Consider the following 13056-nt stretch of genomic DNA (forward strand, 5'->3'; position numbering starts at 1 on the left):
GTAGGTAGAGGATGAGAGAAAGAGTAGTACTTCCCTTAGTGTACCTTGTGTTTAGCTCTGACTTAAACAATGGTAATATTTCACATACCCAAAGCACAAATAATTAAAATTAGTCCAGATGTGAAATGAATCCAAAATATAATACAGACAATAACAAATGTGCCTAACTATATTACAAATGATTATTATTACCACACTGAGAGAATGAGGAAGAAAATAATTAAGTACTTTTGGAAAATATTGCTTTGATACTATAAGGCTAAAGAAAAAAAAACCTGCACCTAAATATTGTAATGTAGTTAATAATTTTTTCTCACAGATGTGTGAATTGGCAATTCTGAAATTACTTTATGTATATATTAGGATTGAATAAACAAGTAAATATATTATGAATAATAAGAACCAGATTTCTTAGTTAGAAACAATAGTTACAAATACAGAAAACAAGAAAACAAGGAAAGGTAGGTGTTGAATGGAAATTGATAGTGTCAGTAAGTGTAAGAAGGAAGGTAATATAAAAATATATGTGTATCTGTGACAAAGTCATCATGGTTTTTACACAGACTGATAAAGAAATGTGGATATGTATATGTACATGCATATGTGTATCTATATACTTCCTAGATCTGTCTATTGAGGTAACCTAGAAAAAATGAAACCCTAACAGTAGTGAGCAAAACCAGATCCCAGATATTACTTTCTAAGTACCATTCTTTAATAAAAAGAAACAGCATTCCTTGGAGAAATGGTTGAATCCGGAGCAGGAAGGAAAAATACAAGATTAGCCTAGAGCATCCTGTGCCAGAAAGTAAGGAAATCTCAAAATACAAGAGAAATATGTTAGGTGGACACTGGAAGCAACAAGAAGGAGCCCCCATCACCACAGCTAGGACAGTTGGAGCAAGATAATAAATAATGATAGTGTTGGATTTAACCCATAGAATAGATAACCATTAGTTCATGATGATAAATAAAGGGAAAGAAGGGACTCCTCCTTTTAGCAGAATTCTAATTATAATGATGGAAACAAAGTCATCATTAGGCAAAAACCATCATTGAATAGAAGCAGTATGGGAATAGCAAATTTACATATTTTATTAAAAGAAAAATGAAACAGTGGCTTTACAGTAGAGAAACCCAGTGGACTCCACCCAAATGATTAATGTATCACCAGTAATAGATACACCAATATCACATACCTCCTGCTATGATATATTGAAAAGGACAGAACATCACTTCTGAATATTCCTGCCAAAATTGAGTAATTTCAGTCTGTTCATAAGAAAACATCAGAAAAACCCAAATTGAGGTATATCCTCTTAAGTCATTAAAAATACAGGTAGGCTGGGATATGGCCACAAATTAGAAGTACCTGAGGAACATGGAAACTAAATGCCATGTAGAGGTTCCAGATTGGATCCTGGACCAAAGCAAGAACATTCATGGTAAAAATTTGAGTAAGTACCATAGATTAGTTAATATTGTGTTGCTGTTCATTTTCTGGTTTCAATAATTGTACTGTGGTTATATAAGGTAATTAGAGCATGGTAAGCTAAGTGACAAGTATAGAGGAACTTTATGAAATATTTTATGACTTCTGTTAAGTCTAAAATTTTTCCAAAATAAAAATACAGCAGAAGTCTTCTAAAATAATTCTCCACCTCCATTGTATTTTCATGTTTCTTTTTATATTCTAGCAAACTCTCCTTTTTAAAATATTCATCATGACTTCACAGAACTCTGAAAATGTCTTTTTTGTTGTTGTTGTTAACAAAAGAAATAAGGGGGGAAATGCAGTGTAGGGTGGTTATTTGAAGTAAAACATCACCAAGAGACTCCTAAGACCTTTGGGCTTCTTCACTTTAGCAAAACACTGAAAACCTAGCAATACAAGAAGTCTGGTCTAATAAAAGAAACTTCATACATTCAAACAAACCCCAGTGCCTCTCTTACTTATGTAGTTATCAAATTTTACTGCACCTCTTTTTCAAGAGCCACTTCTATTTACTATACCCTGCATTACTACTATTATATCTAGAAATAATGTAAATCACACCTTCCATGTAATTGATGACACATTTTACTCTGATGACTTTTAAATACCAAATGTAAAAACATATATATATGTGTATGTGTAATATATGTGTGTGTGTGTGTGTGTGCCTTCAGCTTTTGAAAGAATGTACACTACTGTGTATTCTTTAGAAATTATACAAATTCTACATCTAGCAGCTTATGAATTCTGTATCTTTAAGATTTAAGACTTATCCATGAAAATAAAAGATCTAGAGTTTTAGCTTATCATTGAATTCTGATTATTATGACACATAGGTTTTATATCTGGTTTTTCAGCACTGAAATTTTAGCCATATTTAAATAACAAACCTTCATAAGATTTTAAATTATGCATATAATATTATGCATATTATACTATTTTTGATCCTTTATTCATTTGCTTATCAAGTGTTTATTAAGCACAGTTCTTCTAGAGATGTGTAGGAATGATCAAGTTATACGTTTCCCAGCCTTCATGGAGTCATTTTGCATTATGTGAGAATCATATAAAGTTATTGTGAAAGTGCTTGCTCCTGTGTTTGTTACTATTTTGTTTTGCTTTGCTTTGCTGTGTTTTTAAATGGAGCTGCTTTATGTATTAGAAAATCATTTGATAATATAGTGAGCATCTCATAGCTTACTAGAAGAATATCATTTTGCTTATTAAATTTTTTAAAATCTTGGAGACTTCCTCCTCTCCTGCAAGCTCTGTTATCACTATGAAATATTTACTAACCTCTGTAACACATGGCAAATATGCATCATTGATGGGTTTTGGCTTTTATTGCTCACCCTATTGAAGCAGTTAATCCATATGGAAAGCTCTGCTTTCTACCACAACAAGCTTGTTTTTCAACTTTGAAGCAATTTCCTTTGGTCTACAGGTGTTGGCTGAACAGACGTCAGATTGATGGGTCTTTGAATAGAACTCCCCCCGGGTTCTATGATCGAGTGTGGCAGATCTTGGAACGCACACCCAATGGCATCATTGTAGCTGGGAAGCATTTGCCACAGGTAAAGCCCCACTGTGTTGTCAGGAAAAGGATATATAAAGAAATAAGGATTCTTTCCCTTTCTGCATGGCAAATAACTTCTACTTTTCTGTGTTCTAGTATTCAAAGAAGGAATGTCCAGATAACTGGAGGGATGAAAATTAGAAAATAAGAAGTCTAATCAGCTAGAATGGAAATATTTTCCCCAGTCTGATTTACTTTTGTTTTTCAATTTTAGTATTCCTCTAATCATAAAAAAGTTTTCTTTACCAAATAGATATATTGCTGAGAAGTTGTATTTAATTAAGATTTTTTTGTATTGTCATATTTCCTGTTTCAAAGAGGCTGACTTTAGAGATAGCACATTACCAAACCTATTGCTGAGCAAGCTGTCCTTCCTTTGATTACTTATAATGAACTTAGCATTTCTTGTATTGACTTTATTTTATGTAGGAGTATCCCATTACCACCAGCTGGTGGTTGGCCTGTGCTGGGAACCTCATAAGCAGTAAAGCATACATTGAAAAGGCTGAAAGAGAACAAGCCTAAGAAGGAAACACTACTTAGGCATTACATGGAATGTGAAAAATGCAGTAACTTTTTAGGTCATTGAACAGATAACCACTTATTTTACTTGAGTTGTAACTTACCTATGGTCCAGATGAGTGTGTGTCCTCTCATGAATATGGTTTCCCAAGTTAATATACTGGTCTGCTTCTTTGATATGATTATTTTATTTACTTTATCCTGTCATGTAAATCATTTTTTTACACACAGAAGCAGAAATATTGTATTTATTTTTACTGTTGAAATTTTAATTGAATTAGTTATAATGTAGTTCTTTAAAAAAAAAAAAGGTCTTCTCAAATATACACCCACACTCATTTTAGGGTATCTCTGGAAGGACTCACAAGAAATTGGTAGCATTCTTTTCTTTGGGAAGTAGAACTGTGTGTTTAGGGAGATGCTTTGCACTGAGAAACCCTTTTAACCTTTCAAAATTTTAACTATATGAACACACATTTCTTATTCCAAAAAATGAGTAAAAGCTTTTTAAAAAATATTGTTATACTATTTTAGGACTGTGAGTTGTTTATTTGATTGCCAATATAAGGGTCTCAGCCCTTCCCGAGGTGCCCTGTGATTGCTGCTCTGGGCAGCACTGTTTCCTGGGAGCAGAGACAAAGTGTTTGTTATTGGCATCCTGCTGCTTCTGCTAAGCCTCCTCTCTACACACCTCGGCAGTACACTATGGCAACTTGTTGTCAGCAACCTGTCTCAATCCCTACTAGACTACTTTAACAGATTTCATGGTAGCCTGGATCATTTGTGTTTAGTATACCCTTTGTTTGCTAACAATAACAACAATAAGTGCAAGTTAAATATTTTATGTTGCAGACACTTTGCAAATGCTCATTTATCCTAACAATTTTGTGAGAAATGTATTATATTATTCCAGTTTGACAGATGAGGAAACTGAAGCACAGCTAAATGATTTTCCCAAGGTCACACATCTCTAGTGAGTAGCTGACTTGAGGTGTGACAACCGGCAGGCAGACTTCTGAGCCTTTTCTGTTAACTCCTCTGCTACCTGACTTTCCCTGAGTCCTTTCAGTAGAGTAGAAAATAAAAAAACCTCCATTATCTCTTTTCTATGCTTCATTGTAGTTGCATAGTAGCCAAGTTGGCTTTTAAATGAGATACATTAAGGGGAAATTAATGTGAAACCATGAAAAGATCTTCCTTTCCTTCTGTACTCGTATTAATCCCATTGTTAGACATCTAAACAATTATAATACCTATATTTGGTAATCAGGCTTCATTTTTCCAATATTGAATACTACTTGTAAATATTAACAATATGTTGGATTATTTTGACTCTAGAGTATAATGAATGTATTGAATATACAGCTAAATCATTTTGCTGTCACTTGATTGCAAGAGAAGAATCAGGGTCCCTCAGCCCCATGTTAAATATCAAGTAGAAACACATTGTTCTGAAGCTATGTTTAAGTTGATTATAAATCATCATTAAGGTAAAAGTGAATAGGTATGTCTCATCTTCTCTGCATCTCTGGTAATAATTCTAGTGACTCCATTTGTTTTGTACCACACACAGCTAGCATTTACATCCTTCCATCCCATCCTTTGAAGTTTACCCACCATGCCCAGATTTGGATTTGGATTTGAGTTTATTTTCTGCTTTCATTTGTTTTGTGAAACATGAATAGAATATTGTATGGGATTTTTATTTTAAATAAAAGATAAAGGTTAGTGTAGAGAAAATTATTTAGTTTTGCTTTATTTCTATTTCCTTGCCATTTCTGCACATCATATTGTTTTTGCTTATTTATATGCATTTTTATGCCACCACCTCAGAAAGGACCTGCAAAGAAATGATGTAAATTCAATAGCAAGTGACTTACATGCTGAAGTCTGACAGCAAACATAACTTCTTGTGTTAATTCTGAAAGCAATATGTACTCTATTTGTTGCCTCATTTTTGGCTGTTCCCTCTGTATATTCAAGTAGCTTTCTAATATAGTCCTTTCCCCCTGAAAACATTAACATAGTGAAGACAACTACTAAAAATGGAAGGCTTAATTTATCACAATAGTCAGCTGGTTGGCTTCAGTAGTCTGACATATATAAAATTCAGTCATAGAGCTGAAAATGCTCTCTAAGGTTGTATAGAAAACTGAAAAAGATTATTGATTAGAAAATGAAATTATTTTATTAAATGAGAACCAGAGTATAACATTCAGCATATTAATGTGGAGTCGTTTTTTTTCAGCAACCAACCTTGTCAGATATGACCATGTATGAGATGAATTTTTCTCTCCTTGTTGAAGACATGTTGGGAAATATTGACCAGCCAAAGTACAGACAGATCATTGTGGAGGTTTGTATTTAAAAATGTAGGTTGCTGAAAATGTGCTTTCTTCTACTCCCTGAAAACCAGTGTAGGAAAACTGCCCAAAGACCAAGGATTTCATTCCTCACCTAACTTCACACTTCTCCATGGAGTCAAGAAGATGGTCATTCTTGATCCAAGCTGAGGCACACAAAACACCTCTGACTCTTTCAGGGTAGAAAGACTGGTAGCCCAGCCTTTCAACTGTACCTCCCCGCCCAACAGCAAGCATATCAGCAATGTCATAAAAGAAGTAGAGGAAGTCATCTTTTCCTATACATTTTGTTTTCAGTTTTTTTCTATTTACAAAAATAATACACTACTATGGTAGAAAATTTCAATAGTTCAGAAAATTATAGAAAAGAAAACAAAAACATCCCCCCATGCCCGTGAGCAAGAGATGGTTGCTGTTAATCTTTTGAAGAACAACTTCCCACATGTCTCTGTGAAATGAAGATATATAATTGTATGCAGTAGCATCATTGTTTCATATAAAGTAAAATGCTAAAATACATAGGCATGTGCACACATGTGCTTACATGTGCTCTTTTGTCACCTTAAAACATTGTATCAAATACATAGTGAATCTCCTAAGTGATGGATTTAATATGTAGTTCATCCTCATTTTGTCTCTTTTTCTGGGACTTGTGTTTCTTGAAGGTAGGTAATATGTCTTACTGATAATAGTGTTAAATGCATGGGATGTGAAATCTCCTACAATACAGCATTTCTGGAGCTAGTCAAAGCTAAGTGAGATTTGGCTTCTTCTCCAATGTCCTAGAATATGGAGCAGTATTAGCAATCAGTTCCATATTATGCAAGAATGAGGTAGAGACTAGGGTCAGGAAAAGATGGAGTATTAGAAGAGTGAATGCCTTCCCTGTGCTGTGACTTTAACCTTCCATGTATAATACCAGCATCTGGGACACACAGTGGACATAGAGGTCCTTCTTATTGATCAAAGTCACATCATTCCCTTTGCAGAAGAAATTTTCCTTTAGAACTGTAGCAAAATGTTATATTCTCCTGGCTGAAGCCCTGCCTCATAAGTCTTCTACATGTGACCTTGGATTTTAACTGAAAGTGTTTCCTTTGGTCCTTTCAGGTTCTGCTTAGGAAATATTTAGATAAAATACACTCGGTAAGATTCCCAAGTTGAGAATTAAGGGGTCTGTTTCCTGTTCATTATACCAAGTATGTACCATAAAAGCCATCAGGAAGTCTTTAACAGTCACCGCATACTGATTTTTGCATTAAAATTTTGCAAATTTTAAGAGTTTGACATTTAAAATGAACATAACTTCTTGAGATAAATGTCTGGGATGACCAAACAATAGGGTGATGCATTAAACTGAGATACAGTACTTATGTCATAAAAAAAATCAGTTAGGTGTATTTTTTTAAAATATTGTATTTCAAACATACATATGGCCATCCCCTGAAAAACTTCCCTAGCATCCCAGACTTAATCTCATTTTCAGGTAGGGGGTTCTAAGTCATCTGATCCCAAACCTAGTTCCAGAGTCTTCATTGAACCCATCTGCCTTCTCTGGCTTTGTTCCCTGCCACCTCTTCCCTGGTAGCCCTACTCCGTTGGACATTGTTTTGATGTCTTGCCAACAAGGATTTATGCCCAAAGGCCCAAAAGAGTTCAGATACTTTTGGTAAATAGAGCCCCTCATATTATGTACTAGGTTAGGAACATCATTTTTTTAGAAGTTATTAGATTTATTTAAGTGACTATATATATGTATCAAAGATACATATGATGAAAAAAATGTCCAGTTACCAAATAGAACTACACTAATTTTCAAAATTAAGAAGATTCTATCTATAGGTGATCTTTATGCCTCTGATTTATCATCCAGAATATACTATGGAATACTAGAATCATCCAACAGTCTGATTAAAGAGTGAAAACATGTCCAGATTTGGTCATTATTATGGTTCATGTAATTGGCTTTCAATGTCTGCCTCTTCTAGTTACTAATGGTTGTATCCATTGTACTGGAAAGAAACCCTGAGCTGGAATTTCAAGACAAAGTAGATCTAGACAGACTGGTGAAAGAAGCATTTCATGAATTTCAAAAAGATGAGAGTCGGCTAAAAGAAATTGAAAAACAAGTAAGTAAAGAAAACAGCTTTTGTAGGCTATTTTAATTGTCTCAATTCTTTAAAATATCCCTAATCTTTTATCATTTAATTTACAAAACAGATTCACAGAATGTAAATACTTGAGAGGCAGTCTGACTTATTTGAGGAATAGTTACTTTTTAACTATTAGTCAATTCAGCTATGAAATTTTGACAAAAAAGAAATCTAAGGTGAGATAAATTTTCTTTATATAGTTGACAATTAAATGTGTTTTACCAGGGAGGAGCCATTGATTCCAGAAGATTATAAAATGAAATTTCTGAAGAAGATGGGAATGCAGAACAGGGTACATTGGTGCCTAATTTAGTCCCTTCTAGGTTCTCTGTTTACTATTTTATGCTCATCTGTGAAACAGTTCCCTAAGTAAATAAAAATTGTCAGCAAAGTAGAGAATACTAAAAATATCTATTTTATATGCTGAGAAGATGCCTCAGGAAAATGAAAGAAAAGCTTGGGAAACTCATATTTTCCATGAGGAAATCTTTCAGTGAATTTATTTTTCCCTGTAGGCTGACACTGATTTTACCTGTCAACTCTTTACACATTAAAAAAAAAAAAAAAATCAAACAACTTGCTTACTGTTTTCCTTTGTAGGATGACATGACTTCCTTTTACAACACTGCCCCCCTGGGAAAAAGAGGAACATGCAGCTATTTGACAAAGGTTGTAATGAATTTGCTGCTGGAAGGAGAAGTCAAGCCAAGCAATGACGACTCGTGTCTAGTTAGCTAGTGAGGAAGGTGTAAAAGGCTCTACTGAGAAAACTTTTTGGAAGTGTGTTAAGCTTTGTGTTGCAGCTCAATAAAGGTAGTGATTAATGTCTGACCTGATGGTGCTGGTGAGGTGATTGCCATACCCTTGACCTTTGCATGTCATTGCCAATCTAATGATATGAAATGATTTTAATCAAGTAAAAGAAAAGTTTTCATAATTATGCCAACTATAATGATATCTTCACTGGACGATAGATATAGTTATGAATTGAAACACTGCACGTTTTATGATCAAATAGCTCATCAAAATGAAAATTTGCTCTTTCAACTGAATTCTCACCTTCCTGCCATTAAAATGAATCTGCCAACTAGTACTGCTTACTGGGAATCAAAATGTACTGGAAGAATGGTGAACATTTCCTATGTGGCCTTGTCATGTTAGAAAAAGATGTTAATACACATCAATAAAGCAAAAATATCCAGCTGATACATGATTTTCAGCAACTGCATATTAATATTTCAGTATACAGAGCTATTGTACAATTTTTACTCTGTAAACATGACTAGTTTTATATTTGTGCTGAAACACAAATACATTTGAACTAAAACATTATGTAATAAATCTATACTTTATCAAACATTTCTATGAGCTTCTGTTAAATATAGAACATGTGTAGGATTGTTCAAAGGTATGTTAAATTTAAAATTATCAGCCTTGTAAAAGTCATTAAATTTTATTTCTGAATTAATGGGTGTATCTGGGCACATTTTTTGTTCAGGTTCACAATATTGAATTTAATACTTCTGAATATCTTCATTTAAACACTTTCAATATGGAATGAAAAAGGATCTTTGGTACCTATTACATATGTTTTGCTACCAAATTTACTTAATCAAACATTAATAAAAATATAAATGTTGAAATTTTATGAATCTATTTCCTTCCATAATGTTACACAGCAGCTAATTTGAACTCTGGTCCCAAAGAGATTTTTCTGATCAGTCTTAGATGTTTTCTCCTAAGAAATCATATTTGTCACATCAAACATGCAACCCATTTGTAGAATATTGAAAAGATTAAGAAAAGACAGGTAGTTTTTGTAACAAGTCAGTAGATATCAAATAAGTGGGTATGTGAGCACATGGGAAAATCTGAAGAGTTGGTTACATTTCTCCCATAACTTTGAGGTACAGTACCTAAGGCAGTGCCTAGGTCTGCCATAAGAAATTGCATGTACATTAGTTGGCAAAATGGAAAAGAATGATATAAAATCTGACCTATAGAACATCTTAAGGGGATAACATCTTTGTCATCTTTGCCAAAGAGAATTAAATTATTGATTCAATATGTTAAGAGAATTTTTGAAAAGATGGTCCTGGATTATGAAGCTAGTTTACAAAACTTAAGCAATTAAAAAACAACAACAACAAAAAAAAAACCCACAAAAGCGTGAAGCCCATAGAGAGAGATTTGAGGTCTGACACTTCATAACTGAAGAAACTGGAAATGAAAGAAATGAGGGGGGGAACCTTGAATTATTTAATATTTGTTGACATTTGAAAGAAAATAAACTCTGTTGTATATTAAGAATTAATTTTTTTTATTAGCTGAGCAAAGTTTCCAGAAGACTGCTGTCTTCATTGAAATCAAACATCATTTGCAAATGTATGTTTCCTGAACAAACGTTAGCTTCCTGTTTAACTGTTAGATATGCAAAATTTTGACGTTTTCCTCTGCTACTGAAAGCATACAGAATCTGTAACATATGTATCAACTTTGTGCTTTCATGAAATTCAAATTTTATTGTTCTGAAAGATATGTTTGGATCAGTAAATCTTTTTTTTTTTTTAATTTTTTTTTATTGGTTGTTCAAAACATTATAAAGCTCTTGACATATCATATTTCATACATTAGATTCAAGTTGGTTATGAACTCCCAATTTTATGGATCAGTAAATCTTGATGTTCATCTAATCAGAAGCCAATATCTGTTTTCTAATTAGAAAAGCAAAAAATAATAAGAATTAGAACACAGAACTCATATGAAATTTAGAAGTCCCATTTGGTCTGTAGAGCCCAAATGTTTTAACAGCTGCACTAGAGACTGACTGAAAATATTAGCACATTTACCCAGGCATGACAAGATTTAAATCTGATTTAAAGCTTCCTCTATCGCAATGGCAGATTCACTGTGTAAGTTTATTGTACAAGCTACGTCTGTTGGAAACTCCTGACTGAATAACAAATTCAAGTATATTTCCAGAGTATCATTTTAAGAAACATGATGTTTTCCAGATTTCCTGCCATTTTATTTAAGTCTAAAAAGTCATATTTCAATTTTTAAAAATCAGAACGTGGGATCATCTTGCTGTCATCTTTGATATGTGATAAGCTTGTTAGTGCCTTATGGACACCAATAAACATTTGTTGAGCACCTGAATACATGTAACTTTTCACCAGAACTATTAAAGAATAGATTCACACATGCTGTTCACTCTCTGTGAGCATGCATATTAAATAGATGGCATATGAAAGTACAGGAATCAACACATTTTGAAAACAATTATAGCAGCACAGAGAACCCCACTTAAATCAAGGAGAGGTTGGAAGTAACAGTAGTAGCAAACAGTCAGATCATAAAAATCCTCTATCTCAAACTAAAAACACAAATAAAAAATGGGGGAGAAAGGATCCGCAGAAACACCAGCAGCATTCAAACACAGGAAGTGCACAGCTTTATACAGTAAACTCTGAAAAGCAGCAAGAAAACAGAAGATCCTCTGGAGGTAACATATGACTTCTATACTCTGTCCTCCCAGAAGCTGTCCAAGAGTGAGAACAGGGTTAGTAGGCAAAGTCTGAAACACCTAATGCATCAGGAGAGAATCAGATGTGTGTGGAGTCAGTATCCAGGGAGGGAAGGTGGGAACTGTCCCTCCAAAGTGGAAGCTCTTCCCACACCACTTACCACCATCCCACTTTATTCTCTAGCAGGGCTACTACTGCCAGCCCAAAAGAGAAAGGTACCCTCTCTGGGCATCTCAGCCCTGTAGACACAGGCTTAAGTGAGCACAAAGGAAAGTGTCCTCTTTGAGCAGATGGAACCTCATACCAGGACATATGACTAGGAGTAAGCTGGATTCCAACCCTCAGCTGCACTCTCTCCAGGCACCTTATGTAGTGTACAAACCACGACTGCCAAGCTCCTGCTCCCCAAGAAGAGGAAAGGATTTTGGAAGTGGGCATTTTGCCTTTTCAGCTGGAAGGAAGGCAAAAGAGGGGCAAGAGTGACCAGCATCCCCCAGAACCAGTTATGCTGAACAGTAGATGATCTCAGAGCTTGTTCTCCAGACCTATCTGTGTCTTGTTACATGCAAGGGTTGGCTTTACAGACAGTGACAACTGTATTTGATGACTACCCTTCTCCCCCCTTTTTTCCTATAATGTATTTGAAATTACTAGACCTGAATTCACTCTGCCCTGGTCAAGGGCAAAATATCCTATTTCCAAGGACAGTGCCTTACAGTATGGGTTGTTCCACCAAAGTCAACTTTGGTTTTTCACTTGTGGCAGAAATGGTCAGCCTTAGGGTTAAATCCCACCTCCTATCCCCACTGTTTTTCACTCTCCCCAGAAGTTGCCCCTGCTCTTCTCCTAGCTATACAGGAAGCTGTGAAATAAATGACTTTGGGCCCTTACTCCTCAGTGGGTGAGGGCAAGTGAATGTAGGACTTTCCATCAACCCATATCCCATCTGCTCAGTTGGGGTTTTTGTTTCCTTTTGTTATTTTGCAGGGCTGGGCATCAAACCCAGGGCTTCAGAGTACACTTCCACTGAGCTATATCCCCAGCCTGGTTCTTATACTAGTACTTTTTGATCTTTTGTGTCATTCTGGGGGCTGCTAACTCCTCACTTGTGTCTTACTGCCTGAGAAGGAAGGACTTAGCTGAAAGAAACTAGGAGAGGACAAAGGAGTTCAGAACGGGTGTGAAGAGGTTCAGAAGATCACATTTGCTGGCACACACAAAGCTGCTGTGCCGTCATGAGAAACAAAGAAACTGCCTGTGAACTGGGTTAAAAAAAAATACAGAAAACTAAAAAGACACAGAACCCATTCTGAAAGAAACTTTAGGAAGTAGAATATCCTCCACAACCAATAACCTATACCCTAAAAGAAATTAAAGACAAGGAATCAATGAAAAAAAGAGAACTAAGGCAGCACAATAA

At 34.9% G+C, this 13056-nt stretch overlaps 1 protein-coding gene across 4 annotated transcripts in view; it reads left to right on the forward strand.

The window, feature by feature from the left end:
• Window positions 1-9752, forward strand: part of Phkb (phosphorylase kinase regulatory subunit beta) — a 225231-nt gene extending 215479 nt beyond the window's left edge. For all 4 annotated transcript variants that reach the window (XM_046435179.2, XM_046435180.2, XM_046435178.2 and 1 more), the window contains 4 exons: window positions 2940-3069; window positions 5842-5949; window positions 7945-8085; window positions 8710-9752. In XM_046435179.2, the coding sequence (XP_046291135.1) occupies window positions 2940-3069; window positions 5842-5949; window positions 7945-8085; window positions 8710-8847 (517 nt within the window). In that variant the 3' untranslated portion in view covers window positions 8848-9752. The remainder of the gene's footprint in view (window positions 1-2939; window positions 3070-5841; window positions 5950-7944; window positions 8086-8709) is intronic.
• Window positions 9753-13056: the final 3304 nt, after the last annotated feature.

This window comes from Marmota monax, unplaced genomic scaffold, assembly GCF_021218885.2.
Source record: "Marmota monax isolate L192 unplaced genomic scaffold, Marmota_monax_Labrador192_F-V1.1 WCK01_AAM20220418_F8-fsc00024, whole genome shotgun sequence".
NCBI lineage: Eukaryota > Metazoa > Chordata > Mammalia > Rodentia > Sciuridae > Marmota > Marmota monax.